The 27,528-nt window shown below is 49.5% G+C and overlaps 1 protein-coding gene across 1 annotated transcript; it reads right to left on the bottom strand.

The window, feature by feature from the left end:
* Positions 1-904: 904 nt before the first annotated feature.
* On the bottom strand, positions 905-27,528 carry Azin2 (antizyme inhibitor 2). The gene is made up of 10 exons (XM_040756587.1): positions 27,326-27,528; positions 26,672-26,865; positions 25,153-25,326; positions 17,373-17,545; positions 16,444-16,578; positions 15,622-15,787; positions 13,634-13,796; positions 12,260-12,372; positions 4,341-4,555; positions 905-1,399 (listed from the first exon to the last, which is right to left on the bottom strand). The coding sequence occupies exons 2-10, from the start codon at positions 26,774-26,776 to the stop codon at positions 1,264-1,266; spliced, it is 1,380 nt and encodes a 459-aa protein (XP_040612521.1). The 5' UTR covers positions 26,777-26,865; positions 27,326-27,528; the 3' UTR covers positions 905-1,263.

Raw genomic sequence — 27,528 nt, 5'->3', positions numbered from 1 at the left:
CACACACACACACACACACACACACACACACACACACACACACACGCATGCACACACGCACGCATGTGCCATGACAATGTGTGCCTGCCTGTACACGTCACACAATACATAATAATAATTTTTCAAAAAAGTAAAGGTAGATATACGGCGTTTGACCCTGTCTCAGTTTCCCTTAACTCAGGAAGAAGAGGCTTTAGGACCCCTACAGGAGCTGGGGGAAGTCTAAATTTGAACACCTTTGCTCAGCACACGCACCACAGCTTAAGACCATGAGAGTACGAAGTTGCCTGTGTCTTGGTAAGAATCGCCAGTCTGAGGAGACATCAGGACCCGTGGTACTGGACATAACAATAGTCTGTACTAGACATAACAATACTCTGTGGAAGCCTGGTTCTAACAGTCGCTGCCTGCACAAGCCAAGCGCGAGGGTTACTCTGCCAGCCTAGAAGGAGAGTAAGGGTGTAGTCTACTCAAAACCTCCTGGGGGCAGGGAAATGGAGTGGAAATCACAGCTCAGTAGCTTAGCACTGGCCTGGCACAGGGCCCTGGGTTCAAGCCCTTGTAGAGCAAAACCAAACAACTCCCATTCCTTGTTCTCCATCTGGAGCTTCTCTGGGCCAGGCCTTAGCCTTCATGGTGTCTCACACAGAGGCCACGGCCAGTCATGAATTTAGGAAAGGTCACAGCTCTGACCCCACCTCAACCAGGCAACTCACCCTGCCTCATGTCACCAGGCATTGAGGCCTGTGAGGAAAACAGGATTGAGTCAGAGAAGCAAATGCCAGCAGGTGATGCTAGGGCTCAGAAGAGGAGACAGGACGGGGTGAGGAATGGTTTCTACATGCCAGGTGGGCCAGCCTCTCAGTCTTGCCTAGGCTGCTTTGTGAATGATTACACTGAAGAATCTTTTTAAAAAATTAAATATTTATTTGCTTCATATTTACAAAGGTGGGGAGGAGCTTAAGAGAGACTCCAAGCACTCCCTCCACCCCCTCCCCTGCATACACACCATGCCTGGCTGGCCAGGCCCCTCACGCTGCAGAGGCAGACACGGCTGGAAGGGACAGGATTTATGTTGCATACTTGAACTACAGCGAGTGTAAGACTGGTCCTATTTACAGGGCAGAAACACTACAGGTGGAGCGTGGGGGTGGCAGAGCGAGCACCAGAGTCCTGGCCAGAGGGTACCAGCTTGCCGCCTTGCCCACCTCTCCCGAGGCATCTCCGTGGCCCCGCTGGGGTTCTCCGGGAAAACAGGCCCGCTCACATGATGCTTGCTGGGGTGAAGACAGGGCCCACACACAAGGTGTCTGTGATCTCCCAGCCGCAGGACAGAGGTTTGCACACATCCTCAGCATCCTGGTCTTCTGCAGGCAGCAGTTGCCCTCGAAGCGCTTCCCTGAGAGCCAGAGACAGATGGTGAAGGAAGCCAGCATGGGGACAGAGGCGCAGGGTTTCCTGTGGCCCCTGCTTCTACAGCCCTGACCTCCTTACACACAGGATTCTCACCTGAGCCCCGAGCCCATACAAGGGCAAGGACAATGGAGGCCTGTGGCCCTTGTTCCTCCTGTTTCTCCCTGTGGTTCCCACCACCAAATAAAGGAAAGGGGCCCACGTTTATTGAGATTTTCTGTGCATCTGACATTGCGCCGGCCACTTAACCCCCACCCCCCACTCCCCACCTGCCCCGTTACCTAGCTTCTCTCTCCCAAAAGTACTGCAGGAAAACCAAAACATCTCTATTCTCCCAGAGGAAACAGACCCAGGAAGGAACGGCCTGCTCAAGACTCCTCCCTAACAGGCGGGGAGACTAGGACTGAACCCAGTTCTTCTTGCCACACCCCACCCTGGTTTAGGGCTTAAAAATAGTCCCATTGCCTGCCCCTCCCCAACTCCACAAACTGGTTGTTATCCTCTGCCCCCATGGGATGAGCAGGCCCATCATCTGACCAGCTGCTCCAGCCCACACCCATTCCAGCCCTGCCAAGCCCAGTTCCTAAACAGCCCACTCATCCCTGTCTCTCGCTGGGATCCACCATCATCACTGACCTGCACTAACCCTACCCCAGACACAGCATGGACAAGCTCATCTTTCCAAAGACTGTCCTCCAGCACCTCCAGCATGCCTTGGCACACTCATAGTCCACAAGATTGGCCTCTGTGCATCCCCAGTGTTCACTGTGACGTCCCCAGCGGACACCGTAGCAGCTCTCACACATCCCTTCCTAGGGCCATGCTGTCCCATGTGTTATCTGCCCTCACTGATTCCTCCTCAGCACTGGTTCAACGCACTGGGACACTGTGGAGCCCTATTCATATCACAGAGCCCCTCTCCTTGACACCAAGGGGCCAGTGCCTGCTCCCTGGCATTGCTTCACTAACACTAGGGCAGGGGATATGGCTGAATCCCTCGTGCTGCAGGAGGCTAGCACCCAATAGCACTGGACAGACAGGTAGACGCTGAGGGGACACCGGTGGGGAAATGGTACAAAGACCATGCCATCTTACCCTTTACCTCTGGGCTCTACCCTCCCTCTCCACCCAGACTCCCCATTCATTCTCCACACTTCCAGCACATTCTAGTCTCCCATAGGTAGGAAGACATCTCTCTTGGCTGCTTCACATGGTCAGAGATAGATGGGAGACTCTGCGCCCTCAACTCCTTGTTTGTAAATGGAGGTTGGCCCAGTTTCTTAAAACCCTTCAATGGCCCCCTTCAAGACTAAGTCCAGGCTAGCCCTCAGGGCTCTCAACTCGGTCTACCCTACATGCTGCTGCTTGAAGATGGATAGAGCTCCTGGCGATTCTGTGAAAGAACTGGGTCGCTCAGGCCTTCTCACTCTTCAGCCACCATCTTGGCTGTCCTGGGCACTTGGGCTTCCAAGGCCTAGCTGGCTTCTGAGACACTTACATGAACACCCCTTCTCAACCCACAGCTCTCCCTCCCCAGGTCCTTCCTGCTCTATGCCAGGTTCTTTGGATACAGATCTACACCTTGGCTCGCCAACATCAGACAACCCCGTGCCCTCAGGGCCTGATACAGACCAGGCCTCAAAGCAAAACACGCCTTTGACACGGGAGCTACACAGGCCCACTTCTCTATGTCAGTGTTCTTGTTCCAGGTAATAAATGCAGGTGACTCTCTGCCACCTCATCTGCCTGTAGTTGCTGGTGACAGCTGGGGACTCACAAGAAAACCTGCATGTTGTTTTTAGTTTTTGGTTTTTGGTGTTTTTTTTTTTTTTGTGGCTTTGTCAAAATAGACCCCAATGGCAAAATGACTGTATGGGCCTGCCCTGTGCCCCACACAGGGTAGAAACAAGTGTGTTGAGTGGATGAGTGAAGTGTGAGTCTCCTGGTGCCCTGTCAGACCTGGGGGCTCTTGGGATATAGACCCACTTAGTCTGGGGGGGCTTGCATAAAAGCCCCTCCCTGCTGCCCCACCCTCTGAGCCCTGCTGTAGACTGACAGCCACTGTGTGACCTCTCTGGAAGAGACACCGGCCCGCAGAGCTTTGTGGGGTGAAAGGAAAGAACGTCAAGGCCTGACGTGGGGGCTCACGGGTGTCTCCAGCTCACACACCTCTCACCTCGCAGGAGACACAGGGTTGGCATGACTGCCCCTCCTAGAGGAAAAGACTGAGGCCACTGACCCGGCGGATTTTCCTAGGCCACAGAGCTGCCACCTCCACCCCACATCTGCTCACACCCTCCCTCCTGCACCCACAGACTGTGGGGAGGGGGACTGGAGAGATGGCTCAGTGGTTAAGAGCACGGGTTTTCTTTCAGAAGACCCAGGTTCAATTCCCAGCACCCACATGGCAGCTCACAACTGTCTGTGACTCTAGTTCCAGGGGATCTGACAGCCTCACACAGATATACATGAAGGCAAAACACCAATGCACATAAAATAAGAATAAATGAATCATTAAAAAATAAAATACTGACTGGACTAGACCAGACCATGCTTCAAGCCTGCCCTTGCCTTCTGCATCCTTCGTTTCGCCTCCAAAGCCTCCCCAGGTCTGGCCCTGCCTCTCCACATAGTCACAAGCAACCTCCATTGAGGAATACACCCCATTTGTTCCTCACTTGCCTGCTGCCCCTCAGGGAGCAGACTGGAGCCTCTGCCAGCCCAGTGCCAGTCATAGGACTGTGGGCCCCTCTGGGGCCCAGTCTCACCTGTGACCGCAGCCAAGTGCCCAGCACAGGCCTCACCTGGGCAGCCGGCAGCTCCTTCCTCGTCAAACTGGATTCCAAACCAGCAGCTTCTCAACGCGGTCTCCCTACTGCTTCTGCCCAACTTGGCTCCCTCACCCCACTTCAAGGGGACCCCCTTACCAGGCTAGCCGGGACATGGCATAAGTGATTCTGTAGGCCTGGGTCCCCCCGAGGAGGGACTTTGTGTCCATGGTGTAGGCACCCATGTTGTCAAAGACCAGCCAATCCCCTACGTGTAGTTGCGGCAGCCACAGGCCCTCAGCCACACGGTCAGAACCATCAACTGCTGGCCCCCACAGGCTGCTGCTGTACAGGGGTTGGTCCGCAGATGATTTCTGTAACAGAGAAGGAGGACGCCTAAGCCCCACAGACATACCACACCCTCAGCACTTCCTCCCTCAAGCATCTGCCATAGCTCCCAAAGCCAGCAGGATGGACTGCGTGGTATGAAAGGACTATCTGACTTCTCTGCACGGGTGCCTTTTACACTCCAACTCAGATTTCAACACTAGCTGCGTGACTCTGCACACGTGTTTGCTTTTGGTTGTTTTTGTTGTTGTTGTTGTTGTTTGGGTTTTGGGTTTTTGATTTTTCGAGACAGGGTTTCCCTGTGTAGCTTTGAAGGCTGCCTTGAACTGTAGACCAGGCTGGTCTCAAACTCACAGAGATCGCCTGCCTCTGAGTGCTGGGATTATAGGCGTGTGCTGCCGCCACCACCGTCGCCACCGCAGCCACCACCCTGCTTAGCTCTGTATTCTTATTTACAAGCCTTTGTAATAAGAGAACGTAGTCTTGATTGCTCTGAACTCTTTCCAGTAGCCCCAGTCTCCAGAAAAAATGAAGTTGACGAGCTAAGTCCTGAGGATGGGTGCTCTGTGAATGCACCCACAGGACCTTTGTGAAAGCAGGCTTTAAAAGCTCCTCCACAACAAACAGAAAAGACACCATCTGGATAAGTTAGCATCCTCTTGCTAATTAATGGTACAAGCTTAAAAACAGACAAGAAAATAGCTGTGTGTGCGAAGCTGGGTCAAAGGCAGGACTCCATGTACGCTAGGCACAGTACCACTGAGTCACACATCCAGCCCTTTTTATTTTTAAATAGGCAGCTCATGATTGTTCTCTTGTCTCTCACTCTATTCTATTCTATTCATTCATCTTTTTATTGGACTAGGCCTTGAATCTAAGCCTGGAACATGCTGCCCTAAGTGCTCTACCACTAAACTGTATCCACAGCTCTCTTCATTCTGTGTATTTGAGATGAGGTCTCCCTCAATTATCCCAGCTGGCCTTGAACTCACTCTGTAGCCTACATGGGCCTTGAACTTGATGTGTGAGCAAGACTGTCTCAAAAATAAGAATAAATGAGATGGTAGGGGATGGTGGGGATGAGGACCTGAGTTCAGATCTTCAACACACATGTACAAAGCATGGCATTACATGCCTGTAAACCCAGTGCTGGGAAGACAGGGATGGGAGGTCCATAGCCAGCTACTTTTTTTTTTTGGTTTTTAGGAGACAGGGTTTCTCTGTATTGTTTTGGAGGCTGTCGGTCCAGCCCAGCCTCGAACTCACAGAGATTCGCCTGCCTCTGCCTCCCGAGTGCTGGGATTAAAGGCGTGCGCCCCCACCGCCCGGCGTAGCCAGCTACTCTTGCTGAATCAGTGAGTGTCTGGCTCAGTGAGACCCCTTATCTTACAAATGGAATAGGATACATGAAAGGTGGGGTACACGGCCTCGACGGAACCTTGTCACTCTTTAAAGTAAATAATTCCCACACCATATAGAAAAACCATATTCAAAAACTTTCAAAGGGAATAAAACAAGTTGGCGGGTCAGCACATGAAAGTAGAGTGGACCAGAAAGAGACCCGTGATCAGAGTCCCATGTGTGGACACAGCCAGAGATCCCGCCACAAATCTCAGCTAATCAAGTTAATCTTTACAGGCCAAGAATCACCGTTGAGAAATTTACCCCTGAAAGGGAAGGCGGGGGTGAGACACAAAGTCCATCTCTGTCTTTATCATCACACAGAAAATGCACATCTACAACTCAAACTCAAGGTCCAGGACATGCCAAGCTGGCACTCAGCTGCTCACTACACATTCTAGCACCTCCACGAGAGGCTCTAACTCTGTGGAGATATGCTAGAATAGCCTCACTTGGAACCAAAAGTGACTTCAGGAGTGAAAGGTCTGCCTCCTCACTTTCCAAAGAAGAAACCAGAGTGGCGGTTTCCGAGCTATAGACCTGTAGGACTATACTCTGCTAAGGCTGGGTCTTGAACCTGTGTTTTGTGACTCTAAGTCCAAGGCTTTCTGTCATCATTTGAAAGAGTCAGTTCTTCCACCATGTGGGTTCTGGAGACGGAACCCAAGTCAACAAGCATAGCAGTGAGTGCCTTTACCCTCTGAGCCTCACCACTCCCAGCAATGACTAACTTTAAGTTAATCGTTCCTTATGTTAAAATTCCTCTGTTCAAACAATTAGTGGTGAGGCCAGTGCTTGGAGCCAGGCTGGACACCTTTCTTCTCCCCTGCCATTTGCTTAGCCTGTCCTGCTCCACACCCGTCTCCTTGTGCTGTTGGCTGGCTCCTCCCCTTGCTTTACCATTGTCTAACTCTTCCCTGTTTTCACTATGCTTCTTCAACGCTGACCATAAGAGTAATGCTCACGTTTTTTCATTTCTAGAAATCCTTAGTTGTGGAGGACCATGGGACTGTGCAGCAGTGACAACTAGCATGTAACACTAGATGTTGTTGGGGAGTCCTGCTTGGCAAAGCCAACTCACCAATGTCACTGGGGACCCCCACTTGGCAAACTGTGGGGTTGTTGACTGGATGACTGGTTGTTTCTGTAACTTTCTCGGGTATCATGCTCTGCCTCCCTAATAGGAACAGCTGTGGGGTTCTTTCCACAGCCCTTTAGGGGTGTGTTTTATACTTGTTGGGCACAAACATAGCTGTGAATGGTCAGAAGGATAATCTCTACTATCCACATAATTTTGATGAATAGAAACACTAGGATATTTTTACATTACTCAGACTGACAAAGGATTCTCAGTGACAAAGACAGCTTTCTTTAGATTTCAAAGTAAATTCAAAGTAGATAAGAGACAAGTACACGAGGTCATTTTCACAGGTATTGTTTTGCTAATTCAAGGCCAGAGTTTGAAGCCACTTTAGTCTGCATGTACTCCCAACCTCAAGGTTCAACCAACTGTTTACTATCTGGAAACACCATCTTAAAGCTACCTGCAAACTTAACATGTTAAGACTATGGGTCGGACCCTGAAAAATAACTCGAGTCTGGCTGTGAGAGAAGCAGAGGCAAAAGGCAGAGTAAGAGCTGAGGAGGGGTGAGGAGAGGTGAGGGAGGGATGAGGAGAGGTGAGGGAGGGGCGCGGAGGCAGAGAACGAAGGAACAGGGATGAAGGGCAGCAGAGGCAGAAGACAGAGAAGACAGAAGGCAGAGAAGTCGGAGAAGACAGAGAAGGCGGAGAAGACAGGAGAAGGCAGAGAAGACAGAGAGGCAGAAAAGGCAGAGAAGACAGGAGAAGGCAGAGAAGACAGGAGAAGGCAGAGAAGACAGAGAAGACGGAGAAGACGGAGAAGACGGAGAAGGCGGAGAAGACGGAGAAGGCAGAGAAGACAGAGAGGCAGAAAAGGCAGAGAAGACAGGAGAAGGCAGAGAAGACAGGAGAAGGCAGAGAAGACAGAGAAGGCGGAGAAGACGGAGAAGACGGAGAAGACGGAGAAGACAGAGAAGGCAGAGAAGGCTGCTGTGGGAGAGAGAAGTGGAAGAGTTGAAAGCAGAAGCATGAGAAAGGTATGAGAATAATGAGTGAGAGTAAAGAATGAATGATAAGTAAAAAGTGCGTACATGTGAGTACGTGTGAAGGAACTTGCTACACAGGACAGCTACGCCTAGAAACTGTCTAAAGTGTTGTATGGTGAATGAGCTATGTGAATGAGCTGGATAGCTATGGCTGTGGGGAGATTTGTACCTGTAACTGAATATAGAAATATGTAACTGGGCAGGGCAGAGATGTGTGTATGTAAGGAGATTGTCTACAAAGAGTCCCTTCAACTTGAAGTAAAGGAGAGGGTCACCACCAGGAAAGTGTGTGCTTGTTCCTTTCTGCTTAGGAAACCATGTGTGTTTCCTTATTTTTTGCCTCAGATAGAAAAATCTGAGGCTTTCTCTTTATTACCCTGGAGTGGATCTGGGGTGGGGGGCTGGACCCCCCATAGTCAGCAACACTTAGTCCCTTTAAAATATGCTTATTAAATTTATTTTATCTTGTTTTACTTTTTATTTGTGTGTGTGTGTGAGAGAGAGAGAGAGAGAGAGAGAGAGAGAGAGAGAGAGAGAGAGAGAGAGTCTCTCATGTAGTCAGGCTGGCCTCAAACTCACTATATAACTGAAGAGGACCTTGAACTCCTCATCCTCCTGACTCCATGTCCCACTTGCCTCTCTTCCTCTCCCCCCTCTCTCTCTCCTCTCTCTCTCTCCCTCCCTCTCTCTCTCTCTCTCTCTGTGTGTGTGTGTGTGTGTGTGTGTGTGTGTGTGTGTGTGTGTGCTGGGACTTGATTCCATGTCTCAAACATGCTAAGATCTAACACTGACATACCATGAACATACAGTTTTATTTAAATAGTGATATGTTAAACAAGTTTTTGTTGTTGTTTTGAGACAGAGTCTTACTATATAGACCAGGCTAGCCTCAAATTCACAACCCTTCTTCCTCAGCTTCCTGTGCTGGGATTATAGGTGTGTGCCACCAAGCCCTGATCTGAAGGCTTTTGATTTATGCATATTCGTGTGTGTGTGTGTGTGTGTGTGTGTGTGTGTGTGTGCACATGGAGTCCAGGGGTCAACCTCTGGTGTCATTCCTCAGGAGTCATCTACCTTGAATTTTGAGACATGGTCTCTGTGGTGGTCTGAATGAGAATGTCCCCATGGGCTCATATGTTTGAATGCTTGGGTTCTAGTTAGTACAACTGTTTGGGAAGGATTAGGTGGTGTGGCCTTATTGGAGGAGGTATGTCACTGAGAGTGGGCTTTGTGGCTTCAAAAACCCATGGCAAGTCCAGTCTCTTGCCTCCCCCCACCACCACCTGGGGGTCAGGATTAAAGTTCTCAGCTGCTGCTCCAACACCATGTCCATCTCCTTCCCCTCTGAAACAGTAAACAAGTCCCCAATTAAATGCTTTATTTTGTAAGAGTTGCCTTGGTCATGGGGTCTCCTCGCAGCAACAGAACAGTGACTAGGGCAGTATCTCACTGGGAACTGGAGCTTGATAATTAGACTAAGTTTTACTGGCTATTAGCTCCCAGAACTCCACTTTCCACTGCCCCCAGTGCTGGGATTACAAGTGTGCACCACCACGCCTCTTTTGTGTTGTTTCTTTTCAAATGGGTCAGGGTCCCATGCATGTGTAACAAGCAGCTTGCCAACTGAGCTATTCCCACAATACCTAGATGTGCTTGTTACAATAAACATCTTAAATATTCATTGAGTTGTCTAAAATAGCATCTATTCTAGTACTTCCTAAGTACAATTGGGTGGGAGGAGGGAGTACATGGTGATTTTATGAGAATCTTGCATTTCCTTTTAAAAAGTCATTGACAGAGCTGGAGGCTTCCAGAGGACCCAGGTTTGGTTCCTACCACCCCTGTGGCAGCTCACAACAGTCTGTAACTCCAGTTCCTGGGAAAGCAGTGCCCTCTTCTGGCCTCTGCAGGCACTGCATACATATGGCACCCTTATAGGAAAACACTCATACATATAAAATAAAAATAGATCTTTGTAAAAGCACTGGCACCAAAGGAGATAAAACAACAAACACAATAAAAATACTTATATAAGAGCAATAGTAAAGTATGCCATTTTGGATGAGAAGGCCACTACGCTTGCTGTGAAAAGGGCATACATGGCAACAGCATGTAAGATAGTGGGAAAGAACCTGGAAACATGTAAGCAAGGGGCCTAAAAAGGCTCCTGTCTTTTAACCCTGTAAGAGTTTAGGGACTCATTAGCATATCATTCTGAAAAGAGCTTCCATCTTAACAGTGTCAAATGAGCCAGCCGTGCAGGAGTCGTTCTATCAGAGAGACTGTGCACAGAAGGAAGCATGAATAGGAGTATCAAAAGCTCCTCAGTGCCTGAGTGGCCGTGATGCAGAGATCGTGAAGGGAGGCGGTCATTTTACAGGAGCTCTTTTTCCGACGTGAGGCAGATGAATAAAACATGACCCCTCGACGAGCGGTGGTGACGCACACCTCTAATTCCTACACTCGGGAGGCAGAGGCAGGTGGATCTCTGTGAGTTCGAGACCAGCCTGGTCTTCAAGAGCTAGTTCCAGGACAGCCTCCAAAGCCACAGAGAAACCCTGTCTCAAATAAAACAAAAAATCAAAAAACCATGACCCCTTCCCACAAGGGCTCAGTCTGCAGAGAATGGGCCCATCTTAGGACACTCCACCCCTCCAAGGCCAGTTTTTCCTCTATAAAATGAGATCAATGACTTGCACCTTAAAGGATTCTTAGAAAAATTAGGAGAGTAATGACACATAAAAGGCTCAACACAGAACCCACTGTCGTAAGTACATGGTCTCAACTGCATGCGTGACTCTGGCAGCAATGGAGCTCTGTATGCATTTAGTGGAAGAGGAGCTTGAACATAGGAAGAGCCTGGGTGGTGAGCAGAGGTCATTAGGGCAGAGTTTTTTTTCCTGTCTGAAAACTTTCTTTCAACTTTAAGTTGCCTAAACACATTTCCAAAGTCTGTTTGATTCCAGCAGTATATACAAGTGGGTTATAAAAAGGGGGGGACATCTGAAAGTGGGAGTAGGATGTGGGGACAGGGGGAGAGTTAAGAGTAGGGGAACAGGAACAGACATGATCACAACATGTGATTTACATGTATGAAATTGTCAAAGAATAAATAAAACATTTTTAAAAGTACAAAATGGTAACTGGAGGTGGTCAGCCCGGTTCCTAAATCTGTATAATAGGATATCTGAGTTCTTCTACAAACCAGGGGAGGCTTCCTCAGATAAGCAGATGTAAGTGGGAACCATATTTAACTTTGGAACAAGACCTCACACAATGTGTGTGTCCCTGAATGAGGCGGGATGGGCTCTCCCTGCCTGCCATGGGATAAGGAGAAGGAAGGACCGTGGGGAGGCAGATGATGCTGAGGTGTGAGGATAGACCAGCAAGCATGTCTGTCTCTTTCCCCACTCAGCTACGCCCCCTAGAGCTGCTGGAGGATCGGGTGTGCTTTATTGCTTATTCCCTGCTCATATGAAAGCCCATGACAGACAAACTGCAGAGTGGGAGTCACAGATATCTGTCAAGACACGCGGTGCTGGAAACATTGGTTCAAGTACTTTGTAGCCACAAAAAAAAAACCCACAAATACTGTGAGATGAGTTGATGGTGCAGCAACAGCTACACCCTTATAAATGAGAAGAAGATGACGAGACAACACGACCCCAGGGTTACAAAAATGAGTACTTTGCATTTTCTAAAAGAATGAAAGAAATACAGCATTCCACATGGCGAGACTGTGAACAATATCTTCACTCTTCACCATTGCTTTCTTTTCCTTTCTTTCTTCCTTCCTTTCTTTTCTTTCTCCTTTCTTTTCTTTCTCTCTTTCTTGCTTTCTTTCTTTCTGTTTTTGGACAGGTTCCCTCTCTGTAGCCTAGGCTGACCTTGAACTCATGATCCTTCTGCCTCAGCATCACAAGGATTGAGATTCCAAGTGCACACCATGCCTAGATCTTTTGTCTATTTTTAAAACCATTTTTTAGTGTGCATTGAACCCAGGACTTCCCACATATTAGCAAGTTCTCCACCACTGAGCTACACTACCCGCTGAGAACACAGTTCAGTGATAGAGCATGGCTCAGATGTCTGAGGCCTTGGGTTTGAGCCCCAGCAGGCACCACAAAGACTAGCTAAATAAATAAGAGTTAGATAAAAGCACAGGCACAGGATGAAGGCACATTCGCAGGGGATGGACTCACCTTCTGCAGGATGGGGGTGGGGCAGGTGTTGTCAAACAGGAGTGAGTTGAAGATCCCATAAACTCCCTCATCAAGGTGGTACACGATGGTCTTAGGGGCCGAACTGGTTTCCTCTGTGAGGAAGGGAGAGAACAGGGCCACACAAGCAGGATTTAAGGGGCCTGGAGTCAGAAGCTGGCACTACAGTGGGCTCAGGAAGGGGTGGGGTAAAGGGGTAGACCCTGCAACAGAAACCACTGAAAGCCATCTTTCTGGTGATGTGGATTGGATTCACTTCCATGTTGGGAAGAATCCCCTTGCAGCTGAGTCACAATGCCAGAACATATTTCCCTGTTTGCATCTGAGCCCCTAGAGGCCCAAGTAAAAGCAGAAGAGCAGCTCACCCAAACTCAGAGCTACTTGCTCAGATGCACACGACAGGAAGGAGGTACGTCACAGTAAGAAACCAGGTGGGCTAGACAGACTATTCCCCCAAGTCTGTAAGAGGCCAGGAGAGTACATGAAAACACTCACACCAACTTCCCCTGCTGCCTGGGGCCCCGAGCTGCCAATAAACTCTCTCTGAGGCTCCTGGAGCAGGGGCCAAAGCCCCAAATCAGATTCACTGACACCTGGGAAGCTTAATCTATCTGGAAGGGCAAAGAAGGGTACCGATGCTGGTGGTGTGGGCACGGGGGCTCCGAGGCATTCTGAGCTGAACTTGAAATCCAGCACCGCCCTTCATCAACCCTGTGCCCATGAACCAATGACTTAACTGACCCCTGGCTATGTCCTGTCCCCTGTAAAGCAGACGTGAACAAATACATAGTTATGAAGTCGTAAGAAGGATGAGCAAGGGCCTATACTTTGAAGAGGAGACAGACATGGGGTCAAACACAAGCTCACCTCTAGCTAACTATTAAGCAATTCACTTACATTCTCTTTAACTCCATTGCTCATCCATAAAGTGGGGCCAATTAAATACCTATTCACCTGAGGTTGCTTTGTGTTCCATCTACATAAAATACAAGCTCACTAGGGACTGGAGCAGTGGTTCTCAACCTGGGTGTCACAGGGGTCACCTAAGACCATAACAAATATCAGATATTTACACTACAATTCGTAATGGTAGCAAAATGACCGTTATGAAATAGCAATGAAAATAATTTATGGTTGGAGACCTCCCCCAACATGAGGAACTGTATTGATGAGTTGAAGCAATAGAAAAGTTTAGAGCCACTGAAATAAAGGAATAAAATTGTCTTTGGGGTCAGAGAACTGACTGCAACTTTCCCTACAGCAAACACCCATTCTCCAGAAGGTCCCACCCCTCTTAGCCAGCCACTGTCTCAGCTTCAGAGAAGATCTGGGCTCCGTTGCCCACCTGGCACCTACCCTCCCTGCTGGGCTGGTCCAGAAGAACCTCCTTCTTGGCAACAATGCTGACAGCCACAGTGAAGGCAGAAGTCACATAGTAGCGTCCCAGCTCAGCAAGGATGTCCACACCGCAGCCCTCAGGGAAGTACAGGTCTAAGGCAGAGTTGATCACAGAGGCAATCTGGTAGAGAGGGGTTCATGCAGGACCATGAAATCTCAGGAATAGCTTGGCAGTTGCTAAGATCCCAGCTGGTAATTGTGAACAGTTGGCCAGGAAGGCCCATTTGGGGTGGGGGTAACACAGGACACTGGAGTGAGGACCTAGTGATTGTAGCTTACTCGCCCAGATAATCCAACATAGAGGGGTATTCTTTCCTGTAATGCTTGCTGCTCAGATTCCAGATTCCCTGGCATGATCGTCCCTTCATAAACAACCAGCTTGTTAAAGAGCAGGTAAGGTCCCAGAAAGAAACAAGCATGCAGAGTTGGCTCTGTCATCCGGGATGGGTGAGCCTGGTCACTGAGATCTTTTAGAGTGGCCCCTTTCATTCTTATGCAAACACTATTTTTTTTTTTTTGGTTTTTATGAGACAGGGTTTCTCTGTATTGTTTTGGAAGCTATCGGTCCAGCCCGGCCTCGAACTCACAGAGATCCGCCTGCCTCTGCCTCCCGAGTGCTGGGATTAAAGTCGTGCACCACCACCGCCCCGCCTGCAAACACTATTCTTAATGACATATAAATCAGTTATGTGGGTTTGGGGTTTGTCATTGCTGTTTTGTCTTTATGGAGAAGGACTGGTTATTTGAGCTAGGACCTCATGTGGCCCAGGCTGGCCTTGAACTTCTGATCTCCCTACATCCATCTTCCAGGTGCTGGGATTACAGACATGCAATACCATCTCCAGCACATGTATGCTTTATACCTGTCACACTCAACAGACTCTGAACATCCTCCTATGAGAATACATGTCTTCAACACACTCCAGACAGTCTAAGCACCAGGAAGTCCACTAGACTTCTGCTATGTGCAAGGCTGCAATTCTCAATTTGAGACTAATTCCTGGGGCATCTGGAGCCTTCTCAGGGTCACTTCCTACAGATAGAGGCTACAGAAGTATAGTACTACTGAAGAGATGCACCCCAACCAAGTGGATGTGGTGCATGGCTTTAATCCAAACACTCAGGAGGCAGAGGCAGGCAGATCTCTGAGTTTGAAGCCAGCCTGGTCTACAGAAGTGAGTTCCAGGACAGCCAGGGCTAAGCAGAGAAACCCTGTATCAAAAATAAATAAATAGGGGCTGGAGAGATGGCTCAGAGGTTAAGAGCACTGGCTGCTCTTCCAGAGGTCCTGAGTTCAATTCCCAGCAACCACATGGTGGCTCACAACCATCTGCAATTCAATCTGGCGCCCTCTTCTGGCATGTAGACAGAACACTGTAAAGATAAATAAATCTTTAAAAAAAATAAAAATAAATAAATAAATAAATAAATGGTTGGATGAATTAATGAACAAGCAAACAAATGAGAGATAGAGATAGAGAGAGAGAGAGAGAGAGAGAGGAGGGCCTGGGGATCAGAGTGGGAATCACTGTGACACGTTTGCATTGTCCTTGGCTCACGGGTGGAAGGACTGACTCATACAGTGACAGCAGAGCAAAGGCTGGTTTTCCTTCCCCCAGGTTTCTTACCAGCCCATTGGAGGGTGACTAAGACGCACATACTCAAAGGGCTCATAGCATGTAAATATGCCTTGACTGAGCCTCTAAGGGGCCTAGCTAAGTGCATGGGCTTGCGTCAAGCAAAGTGAGGGTTCCAGTGGACTCCGGAAGTGACATAAACTCTACAAGCCCAGCTGAACCACAACACAGTTAATATGTAGCAATAAAATCCAGGAAAGCACTAAGCCCAGTGTGACACACAGGCCAGATGTACTGTACAGCGGGCTCCCTATGCCCCTCCCCCACCACAAAATGGCCTCTAAGCCATCCTTGACCACACACAATTACCTCTTCAAATCTCACTTTGGCTCCCTCTAAGCCAGGAAAACCGCCACCAAGGTCCAGAATGTTCATCGTGTGGCCCAGCTCGGCACCCATTTGAAACACGAGCCGGGCATCTGCAATGGACTGGGCGTAGGCCCGAGGGTCAGGACAGCCACCGCCAATGTGAAAACTGGGAAGGGAAGAAGAGCCTCAGCTTACACACAAGGTCCAGGTGTGTCCATGCTACAGATGCAATGACTGAGACCCACAAGATCAAATGGATTACACAGGGTTACATGGTAAGCTAGGCACTCCTCCCACCCCTTGATGCTTCTCTGGAGAGGAACCTTCTGAGATGAGAGTTGAGGTCCCAAGGTACCCAGATCAGGATACACCTGTCAGTGATCATGTGGCCAGGGTGCGTTACTAGGCTTGCCTAGTTAAATCTGGCTATCTAAAGACTGGGGAAAAGTCCTTACTGACGGGGTGTGGAATAAAACCTGAGGTACTCAGCATGAAACACGAGGCTCTGTATAGGCGCAGCTGGAGAAGTGGCCATAACTGTACCCTATCTCTGCATGGAAAGAAACAGCTCCAGAGCGTGGCTACAACCTCCGGCTGACAAGCATTCAGGATTCTCAAAGCCTTGTCTGTGGGAGGAACCTCCTGAGATCAGACCTTCTGGGGACTGTGGAAGGGGTGCTGATAACTCTTCCTTCTAAAGAGAAGACACTAGCGGCAGAACTCCAGGCCCAGGGGCAAGTCCTGACAGAGGCCCAGGATGCCCGTGATTACTCCCTGCGGAAAGGTCTGGGGTGGGCAGGATGGCTGGCTCCCAGTGCACACCTCACACCCACCACCTCCACGTGGCTCTTCTTGGCGTTTTCAAGCAGATGTCTGCAGGATTTCAGCGACGCTCCAAACCTCAGGCTCAGGTGATTCAGAGAGTGGGAGTCCTGGGTAGCAATGCACAGAACCATCCTGTGGAGAGACGGAGCATCCCTGCTGAGTGACCCTGCCTGCCACGACCAGCAGAGAATCACATAGCTGAGAGGCCAGAGCTCACAGCCTTCCTAGGTCACCCTGCACTGCCAATGGGCCTCTAAGTCACCTGCCCTCACCCAGGCAACTCAGGTTTTCCCAATCAACCAGGCAGTTTTCCTGTGTTTGCAGACACATCACGCAAGAGGGAACCATGTGTCAAACAAATTCCTAAGGACAGTCCTGAAACATGAGGGGTGCTGTGCTTTGGATGAACCAGAATGGTTCCTGGATCCCCTATTATTCCCTTGGACACCACTCTGGATCCCCTGAGTGTCAAGGACTATTAACAGTCAGTCAGAGCAGAACATCTATCCCTGCTCCCTCCCAGAAACCATGTGCACTGACCCCCTGTGCCATGACCAATACTATTGTGTCCCTCACCCGTTGTATTAGGTATATTCAAGCAACACTTCTGGACATCCCTCAGATGGTCCACGCTGTTCCCAACACCAACATATTTGCTTGCCTTGACTGTTTCTGCCTCCCTGAATTTCACTCATCCCTCAAGGCCCACTTCAAATGCCATCTTTCCTGAAGTTGAGATCTTGGGCCTTTCTACCTAGGGCTGTAACAGCTCTGCCCTGAGTCTGGGTCCTGTCCAGGAGTACCACCCCATCCTCCCATAAGTGTGGTGGGATCCAGGATGGAGACCTCTCCCCTGTCTCCCATTCCTTCCCCCTCCACCCTCACCCATCAGCCCAGCCTCCCTGCAGAAGTGGTCCTTGGCTTACTTGGCACTGGGGTGGCTCTTGACCACCTTGGCCAGCTCCACTTCATTGTCGAAGCTCAGCAGCCTCACCCCATGCTTGGCAGCATACTTGATCTGTGCAATTTGCTTACAGGGGTTGGCACAGATGATCTTACTGGCAGGGACACCGATATGCTGGACCAACTCCATTTCTGCCTGTGAAGTTCCAAAGGTCATTGGTGAGGAGGCCCCAGGGCCTGCTGGCCTGTGGAGCCCAGGGAGGAGGGGCAAACTCAGCTATACACTGGGCCCTGTCCTTTCTCCTCTCTCTCTCTCTCTCTCTGTGTGTGTGTGTGTGTGTGTGTGTGTGTGTGTGTGTGTGTGTGTGTGTTTCTTTCCCAAGACAGAGTTTCTCTATGGCTGTCCTGGAACTCACTCTGTAAACCAGGCTGGCCTTGAACTCAGAGATCCACCTGCCTCTGCCTCTCGAGTGCTGGGATTAAAGGTGTGCGCCACCACTTTCCAAAGCTAGTGGGCCAGCTCTTTAAGACATCTGATGGCAGGGCTGTCACGTACAGACACATGGGTGGCACACTGCACAATCCTGGGGAGGGGGAGGTCCCATTCATAGCAAAGACAGGCATACTCGAGTATTTATTCTAACTTCCTGTCAGCGGGAAAATCTCTCATTCTAAGGCAATCAATACATTTACTCCAAAACTTAAATGCCTTTAAAGGGAGGCATGCTGGGCTGAAGATGGCTCAGTGGTTAGCACACTTGTTGCTTTTGCAGAGGACCTGGATTCAGTTCCCAGCAGCCATGTAGCAGATCACACCCATCCATAACTCTGGTTAGAGAGGATCCTCAGCATGCACTAGGCATGCATGTGGTGACATACATATATGTAGGTAAACATCCATATGCATAAAAGCGCACACAGGCTTTGGACAAACTGAGATGTTTAATGACTGTTGCTTGGAAAACAGTATGAAGAATCCTCAAATAATGAAAAGCACACAGCAACTGTGATTACCTGCACGAGACCTACAAGCCTGAGACTACAAACATCTTACTCTGAAGTGGGGAGGAGCTTAGGAAGCCCCACGCCCAGCCTGAGGCAGTTAATGACATAAAGCTAGGTGTGGTGGCACAAGCCTTTAGTCCCAGCAGAGGCCAGCAGATCTCTGAGACCAGCATGGTCATAGTGAGGCCAGGCCAGTCAGGGCTACATAGTGAGCCCTCCCCTCACAAAAAAAAAATGACAGTAGAAGAGGGACTAATTGAAAAGAGGAAAAGGACCTGTGGAAGAGAGAGAGGGGAAAGAGAGGGCAACAGGATGAATGTGATCAAATACTTTATAGCTATGGATGAAACGTCATCATGAAACCCACTATATGATACAGAAATCCAGTATGGGTAACATCCAGAGGACTTCAAGTCAGAGAGACAGCCATGATCCCCTGTTCAATGCAGCATCAGTCACAACAGACAGGACACAAAATCAGCTTTAAACATCTGTTCCTAGATAAGATAAAGAGGATATGGTAGAATACAATTCTTTCCCTTAAGAGCAGGAAATCCTAGCATTTGTAACATAAATGAACATGGGGGACATTGTGGCAAGTGAAGTGAATCAGATACAAGAAGAAAAATACATAAATTCACTTCATGTAGGGTATATGTGTGGTGAATGTGTGTGTGTGTGTGTGCAGATGCATGTGTGTGCACATGTATGTGGAGGCCACAGGTCTACATCAGGTATCTTCCTGAGCCACTCTCTCTTTTTTATCCAGAGTCCCTCACGAAACCTGGAAACTCACTGATTGGGTTAGACTGTCTACTGAGCAAGTCCCAGTATATCCTGGTCTTCTGCCTTCCTGGGGAAATCACAGCATAGGCTATTCACCTGGCATTTTACAAACCCAGGTCCTCACGCTTGTATAGCAACCACTCCATGTTTGCATGGCAAACACTGCATCAAATGAGCCATCGCCCCAGACCCTGCATTAACTATGCAGAATCTACAAATGGCAAAGGCAGAAAAGCAGAGGATAGAATAGTTAAGATACAGGGGCTGAGGAGATGAGAAGCAGTGGGATGTTGGTCAAAGGATGCTGTTCCACTTAAAAGGAGTAAGTTCAGGTGGTCTACAGGACATTAGGATGACTATGTGGAATAACCATGTGTTGTGTACTTAGACATTGCCAAGAGATAGGACCACAGGTATTCTTATCACAGAAAAAATTAGTTAGTTTGGTTTAGCCATTCCACTGTCTGGTGTGGTGTGGTATGTGTGTGTGTGTGATACACATACATATGTTATCTGACACATGAGAATAGTCATCAAGGCCATGGGTTTTTCTGACACACATCACCCAGCCCAAAGACCTGTGCTGCGCTGATGTGCCAATGAATGCATTCTCTCCCCGCTTTACTTCTTGGTTACTGTCGTTTATTTTTAATTACATTCGTTAATTTGGAGGAACGTGTGTGGTGGTTAGAAGACAACTTTCAGGAGTTGGCTCTCTCCTTCCATGGCTCTCACGCCTGCTGCAGCAATGATGGAGCAGACAATGTGTGGAGCTAAGTTCCCATGTTCACTGAGCACCTTCCACAACCAGGTCCCAAATGAGATGCTTTCCATTGATTGCTAGAAAACATTTGCTATAGCCACTGTTTTCGGTTTCTTGAGTCTGTACAGACTACCTAACTGCCACCGTGGTAGCAAAGCAGCCACTGACAATTGGTAAATGAATTAGCATGGTGGTGACTTGTCCAGTTTTCTGACCTGCCTCAGAGGCACTGTTTTGTTCAGTCTTTACAGCCCAGACCACAGAGGGTACGAGAAGCTGTGCCAAGGCCAGCGATTTCTCAGCACATGAGTCGACACACATACCCATACATACACATGCAAATAAAAGAAATAAAATGTTATGGAAAATTAAAGAGCTATGCAGCAAATAACAGAGTCATGCCTCTCAATGACAGCCAACTTGAGACATGGTAGGAGAAATAAGAGCTATTTATAGCCACTGTGAGTCTAACTCTGACCCAGTAGCTTTCAGCACTAGCTGTTTACATGCATTAATTCCTGTAAGACCAATAACCATCAAATATCAGTATTCAACCTGCACATTTCACAGAGGGGAAAGCTGAGTTCAGAGAGGCCTACCCACCCATGGTAAAGGTCAGTAAGTGACATTGAGGGACACAAAGATCCTACTCCAGAGCTGGACTTGTGGCTGTCACAGCTCTCATTCCAGATGCAAATATGTCACCACACCAAGTCTGGGTGAATACGAAAATGTTCCGTCCCTCCCTATACAAGGTGAAAAGAGGAAACGGTAGCCCTGTGGGCACCTGTGGTTTAAGCAAGTGTGCTTATAAATATTTAAACAACGAGTGTCATTCTGGAAAGGCTTGCTCTGTGTCAGACACTGCATTCCAATCTTATATACATTCTCATTTAATCTCCAGAATCACCTTATGAGGTAGAAATGTGGTCTGGAAGCCTAAGTCATTAATTCAAAGTCACAGAGCTTGACTGTCAGAGATAAACCTACACTGACAGGCACCTCTTGAGCATCTATTAATTTGCCGGGCTGTGACAGCGTTGAAGAAAACAAGTGGTGAATAGAGCAGATAGGTTCTCACACGCTGTGGAGCTTTCAGGGGAGGTGGGGCGTAGAGGCACAGACAATGGGTGCAGGCTAAGGCAGAATGGCCGGCGGATTTAAGGTACAGCATGCTAGAGAATGAGGAGCCCTGGGCGTGAAGGACAAAGAACGGCCTGAGGAGTCAGAAGGGAAAGCAGAACCCCCACTGGAGCCTTGGATGGGTCAGGGATGACAGGAGGGAGCAGAGGGAGCAGACCCACCAGGGGCTGAGGATGCTGGAGTGGCCTGGGTGGGGTTTGGCGCTGTGAGGAAGATAAGGGCTGAGGACGTTGGCAGAACCACCTGCCGAGGAACCAGGAAGCAGTGTGTGGGGTTACAGGGTATCCTGCGTGATAGAAACAACATCTTCTAGCGTTCCAAGAGGCATGGCAGCCAAATGTGCCCCTGCAGACCTGCAACACTAGCACTGCCGAGGTTGAGGCGTTTACAGATCCTGTGGAAGGGAAGGAGGGGAGGGAGGGAAGCAAGGAGGGAAGGAATGAGTCTGTTTTGTATTTTAAGTAAAAGGTCTAAGTGCTTATTCTGGTCACTTGAAGAATCTGGCCACTTCATGGGATTCTGGGGAGACTGGCCCATCCAGAAATGACCAAGCCACTCTAGGACAGATGTGTTCTGGTGAGATGATGGGTGAGGGGTGGACAATGGGTAGACAGGGGTAAGGTGACCACTCAAACGAGGAGGGAGGAAACGTGAGTGGATAGTGTTTAAAGTGGTGGAGAGCTTAAGACCAATGCAGAGGACTGCACCACTCCTGGCAGCAAGCAACAGAGGGGCCAGCACCTAGGGCCTGCAGAGGGGGAAGGGGAGGAAGATAACACACAGGACAAATCATCAAATGTACCCTGAGGATGAAGGCACGCCCAGAGCAGCATTCTCTCTTCTCCCCTGTCCCCCCCCCCCCCCCCGCCGTGTACTTTTGAAGTCTAAGAAAGAATACTTGCTGGGCTGAATGCTATTAAGAGATGATAAAGAGCTGGGCGTGGTGGCACATGCCTTTAATCCCAGCACTTGGGAGGCAGAGGCGGGCGGATCTCTGTGAGTTCAAGTGCAGCCTGGTCTACAAGAGAGAGTTCCAGGACAGCCTCCAAAACAATACAAAGAATCCCTGTCTCGAAAAAACAAAACAAAAGAGAGCGAGAGATGATCAAGAAGAGACATCCCAGACTAGATCCAAACACATTCACACTGAAAGCTTCCCGAAGCCTGCTGTGCTAAAGCTACTGGAACAGCCTACACCACGGGAGTTCTTCCTGTACCACAAGATGCTTAATGTGCCTCCGCTCAACCATTTGCATGTTTCTAAACGCTATACATCTCATTTTCTCCTTGAGTGAATGAACCAATGCACTATTTGAATAGTAACAAGTACCAGGCGGTCACAGGAGTCTAGGTGCGGTGTCCATGCCTATAATCTCAGCACTGGGAAGGCTGAGGAAGGGAGGATGCCACGAGTGTAAAGCCAGCCTGGGCTACATAGTAGGACCCTGTTAAAGTAAATAAATCAATAAAAATGAAGCAAATCAAATTAATTGGACGTGGTGGTATATGAATGGAATCCCAGCACTCAGAAAGTGAAGAAGATCAGCCTCAGCTGCATAAGATCCTGTTAAATATAAAAAATAAGATGGCCACTGCATCACCACTGATCCCTGGGTATCTTGTTAGAGGAAATTCTTAGGCATATCCAAACTGCTGAGTTCAACCACAAGGGGGAGCACGGGAGTGGGCTGGAGGATGTGTTAATGCGGAAAGAAGCTAGGAGGCAAGATCAAAGACACAAGTCCCTTGGGAAAGAAGCTAGGAGGGTCAGAGTACCTAGGGAGCCGTGGTCTGTGCCTCTGGCCTGACTGCTTGTCTATCCATCCAGCTCTCCTTCATGCCAGGCCTAAGTCCAGTAAGGTCTGATTCCATTGGGCATGGACACCTACTGTGACCCACCAGGAGAGGGCAGCCTCCACCTTAAAACACTTAGAAGAGGTGGTCAGTGATGGGGAACAGTGATAAAGCTTTTGCTAGCATGTGGTGAGCCTGGGCTATAAGTGTCAGCAGCCACCACACAAGGAAATGCACCAAGCAATCTATGCGACCCCACTGCTGGAGAGGCCATTTTCACCAGTCACACACACACAACCCTCTCCAAGCATCTTGGAAAAGACAACTCGAGTAGAGGCTGGGATCACACTGCCAGACTCAAGCTGGCACCTCCGAGTGCATGATCCTGGCCAGGTGGCTCAACCTCTATGATTCACTTCCTCACATTAAATGTGTATTCTGTCCTCAAAATCCCGGTAAAAGAATGCCCTCACAGTCAAGCATGACCTCACGGAGTTGTTTCGAGAATAAAATGACATCATGTACAGAAAACGCCTGGCAGAGAGCCTGGCTCAACAGAAGCACTCCGCAAATGGTAGATGCTTTTAGCACACCCTTTCTCCTGTCTCTAAGATTGTTCTAAGCCTCTGTACCCCACAACTCTGTCCTTTGGAGGCCCCCTGAAGCTAGAGGACCAAGCACCTCACCCAAGTTTCTAGAAGCAGAGAGACCTAGTCAATGGGCTTTTGGCCTATTTTCAACCCTAGCTCAAGGGACTCAAAGGATCCTGCCCTGCCCTTCTCTATAGAGAGCCGCCACACTGTCGGAGGCTGCCGTGAGAGCACAGCCTACTGCCTCACTGAGCTTCGTGTCAGACACAGAACAAGCAAAGACTCCTCAACCACAAAGAATGAACAAGAGTTAACCTTCAAGTAAAGGTTAACCTGCCCGCTCCATCTCCTGGAATCACTCTATCCCCTTAGTCTTGGACAGTCTAGCTTGCCTTTCTCCTCCAAGAATTCTTTCTAGGGCTCAATTCACATGAGCAGGGCTTACAGTCGTTCTCTTCAAGACAGTCATTACCAATCATCAAGAAAATGATGGTGTTGACATCACAAGGGATGTCCAGCAGGCTTGCTTTCAGCTCAGGGCTTGGCACCGGCTCTAACCTCTGCCTGGAATGTCCTTCCTCTAATCATCTGGCTCAATCTCCTGCCTCATTCAGGTGTGAATTCAAATCGCAGAGAAGCCTTCCTTGGGCAGCAGAGAGCCATCCAACCAGGTGTGGCGATGTGACTCTGCCTGGAATCCCAGCTTTCAGAGAGGTGAGAGAGGAGGACAGAGTTCGAAGCTAGGCTATGGTAAACAGTGAGTTCTAGACTTGCCTGTGTCCCATGGGCTGACGCTGCTTCAAAACAAACCAAGTACAACCTTCCCAGCCCACTTCCCTGCCACCTCCAACATCACACATTTTCACTATTAATTTCTTAGAGAGCACCACAGGGGCTTTGTTTCCTTCACAGCTGAACCCCCACCTAGAATAGCATTTTGCTGAGTGAATGAACGAGACAGACTTAAGCGAGGTGACACACTGAGAGCCACACCCAGTCAGTACTCCATTGTAGCTCGTGACTACAGACGGCTCTAAGCAAAGCCAATCAAAAGCCATCAGGAGGGAATTAAAAGAGCAGAAATCAAATTAGGAAGCCAGCCTGCAGCAACAGCAGCAAAACTCTGAGGGGATTAGTCTGAAAAACATAGTCACACATTAGGCTTATAAAGGAAAAAAATTGAATCCAGCAGCATAAGAGTGGTTTTTGTTTGGTTTAATTACAAGATTAGTACCTACTACTCTAAGGCAAGACATTGTAAAAAATGCTATTAAATTTAAAAACTGTTTCCTAAATAAAAAATTAAAATATGGGTATTTTTAAAAAAGAGAAAAATAAACTGGTATAGTGATACATCACAGAACTTGTTAGGGTAGAAGCTAGAAGACTCAGGAGTTTGAGGCTAGCCTGGACTACATGAATCCCTATCTTAAAGAAAAAATATATAAGTAGTGAAACAGAAAGGTAAATACAAAACCATTGAAAAGGTGACCCATATGCCCAGAGACCTCTCAGGTCCCTATCTGGAACTCCAGAGCTGACGAGTTCCGTGCTCATGTCTTCCTCCCTCCTCCCTGGAGCCCCCTCTTCCCTCACAGACCTTCCCAGAAGGCCATGGCCAATTACAGGTCACGCCTGTCCCTGGAGTTACCAAGAGCTGTAGGGCCGCCTTTGGTGAGCAGCAAGGTTAAGTACAGGTAGGGGCGGAGGGGAGGGGCTCACCTTGTTGGCACAGCTGAAGCCCAGCCCCAGCTCAGCTAGGACCTTCAGCACGCCCAGGCTGCTGTTGCACTTGACAGAGTAAAAGGGCCGGACGCGAGGCAGGTACTTCAGAAAGCAGAAGTGCTTCCTCACTACAGCACCCAGGTCGGCCACGAAGAAGGCAGCCACCTTGCCCTGCACAGCAACAGGCAAATGGATGTGAGGCCGGGCTCCCTCCCTGTAAGCGCTGTCCACAGTCCCTCCACAGACTTGCCACCAACACCCACCCTGCTGCAGCTTTCCAAGGCTCCCACATCATCCAGGGTGGAAGGCAAACTCAGGCTGACATTCAAAGCTGTGTGGCCAGCTCCAGGCCTCCCCTCAGCCCAGCTAACGTCATCTCTATACACTATCTCTTCCCCACCTCCAAGCCTGGGTTCCCACCATGCCCTCTGTTGGGTTTGGCAAATTCCCAATCTACCACCATTCAGCCTAATGCTGCCCACACACATATATATTCGTAACATTTAGCGTCCTGGCTGCATTCTGGCCTTTTAAAGCAGCAGAACTGTATACCCAACTGTCTGCTCCCCAAAAGGCAAACAGCGAGGCTTACAACGCACTGCCATGGACACACAGGTTCTCATCCCTCTGCAAGTTATGCTTGTAGATGGCTGGTCCCTCACAAACATGGGTGAGTCTGTGGTGAACCCTCCCTGGGACTTGTTTTCCTTTTCGTGCAACTTCTTTGTTTAAAACGGGTACCCACTTGGTGCCCAACACAATAATTAAGGGACAGAGAAGGTCAAGGACCTTGAAAGGGCTTGGCTCTGGAAGAGAAATAACCCTTAAGTAATTAACAAGTCCCTTCAATAAACGCTAGATGGGACTTTCTACAAAATAGGTTAGTGGCCATGGAGATAGAAAATACAAAACCTGCGGGAGCGGATTAGGAAAAAGGCAACTAGTAGACGAGTAAAGAGGAGAAAGATGCCCCAGAGGGCAAAGCCCAGCGAAGGCATAGCAAGACGGCACAGCACCATGCATCACCCCACTCTAACGGAGTGAAGCTTGGGCGGATAAGGCCGGAAGTGTGGCTGTGAAGGCAGGCTGGGTCCTGTGGGGGTGGGGAGCTGCTGTAGGATTCACTTTGGAGGAGAGTTGCAGGAGGTGAGGAGAAGGTCGTGGGGGCTTCCGAGACATGAGGACTAACTACCAATGAGGTTCTGCCACGAAGATCCTAGAGCCCTAAGAGGGTAACTTCAGACCTGGGGGAGACCTGGATGTAGGAGGGGAGAGTCGAGGGTGTTGGAACTCCTAGGTTCCCAACTGGAGGAGACCATGTATGTGGTGATGGTGTTCTTTTCTCAAGGCAGGGGACACAGGGAGGGCAGATGTTGGGGCAAGGACCTAGAACTGTGGATAAGAGGGGCCAGTGTCGTAAATATCAATACACAATACCAAATGAGAGAAGGGGGCTTCCTCCCAGAGGAGAGGACAGGGAGCCCAGCCATGCCACACCCCATTCCCATTCCCTCACCGTGGTGGCCTGTGAGGCCCCCAGAGTGAGTTCCTCCAGCAGATCCCGGGTGCTGAAGCCCTCCTCCACCATCACAAAGTCCGATTCACTCAGGTAGCCAGCCATGCTGAGCAGGAGCCCAGGGGCTGGATGGAACTGCTGCCTTGGAGCGCCGCTGGCTGCCTTGGCCACCGCCTTAGAAAGTATGCAACACACTGTGGGGAGAGAGAGGTTGAGGAGACAGCTGGGGAACAGGCTCTGCTGCACCCCTCACCTCCCCAGGCCTGGGTTCCCCGTCCAGTCACACAAGCCTAAGAAGCTGAAGTTCACTGGGAACGGTGATGTTGCATCTGCTAGAGCCTCAGTTACCCCATCTGTTAAATGGGATTGCTTTGGAGTGCCTTTCTGAAATTTGAGATTCGAAGGAAAAGAAAGAGCGTGGGAACAGAGCTGAGGAACCTAGGTAGGGAGGTCTTGATGCCTTCCTAAAGGGCCAAAAACAAGAGCTAGTTCAAGTCTGCTCTCTGCCGCATGACCTTGGGTTAGTTTCCCCATTTATAAGTGGTTGGCTCTGACACGCTGAGAATGCTCGAAGTGCCACCCGTGGGTTCTGTCCGCGTGACCCCTCTCGCGAGTGCAGGGCGAGGGTCCGCACCCCAGCCCCGGCCTCCTTACCAAGCCCCGTCCTCCTTCGCGGGGGCCAGAGCCAGGCGCGCTGCTAGGGGGGATCGCCGGTGACCTCGAAACTTGTGCAACACCCCGAGGAGGAGTGGCAGTTGCGGAGCCGAGGCCCCTGCTGAGAGGAGGCAAGGGGGTCCGGGGAGCAGGTCAGCGCCCAAAGCCGAGGGCGCCTGCTCCCCGAGGCTCCCCCCAGCCAT

Source organism: Mesocricetus auratus, unplaced genomic scaffold (genome assembly GCF_017639785.1).
Source record: "Mesocricetus auratus isolate SY011 unplaced genomic scaffold, BCM_Maur_2.0 Super-Scaffold_100014, whole genome shotgun sequence".
Lineage (NCBI taxonomy): Eukaryota > Metazoa > Chordata > Mammalia > Rodentia > Cricetidae > Mesocricetus > Mesocricetus auratus.
This window is presented reverse-complemented; position numbering and strand designations above follow the sequence as displayed.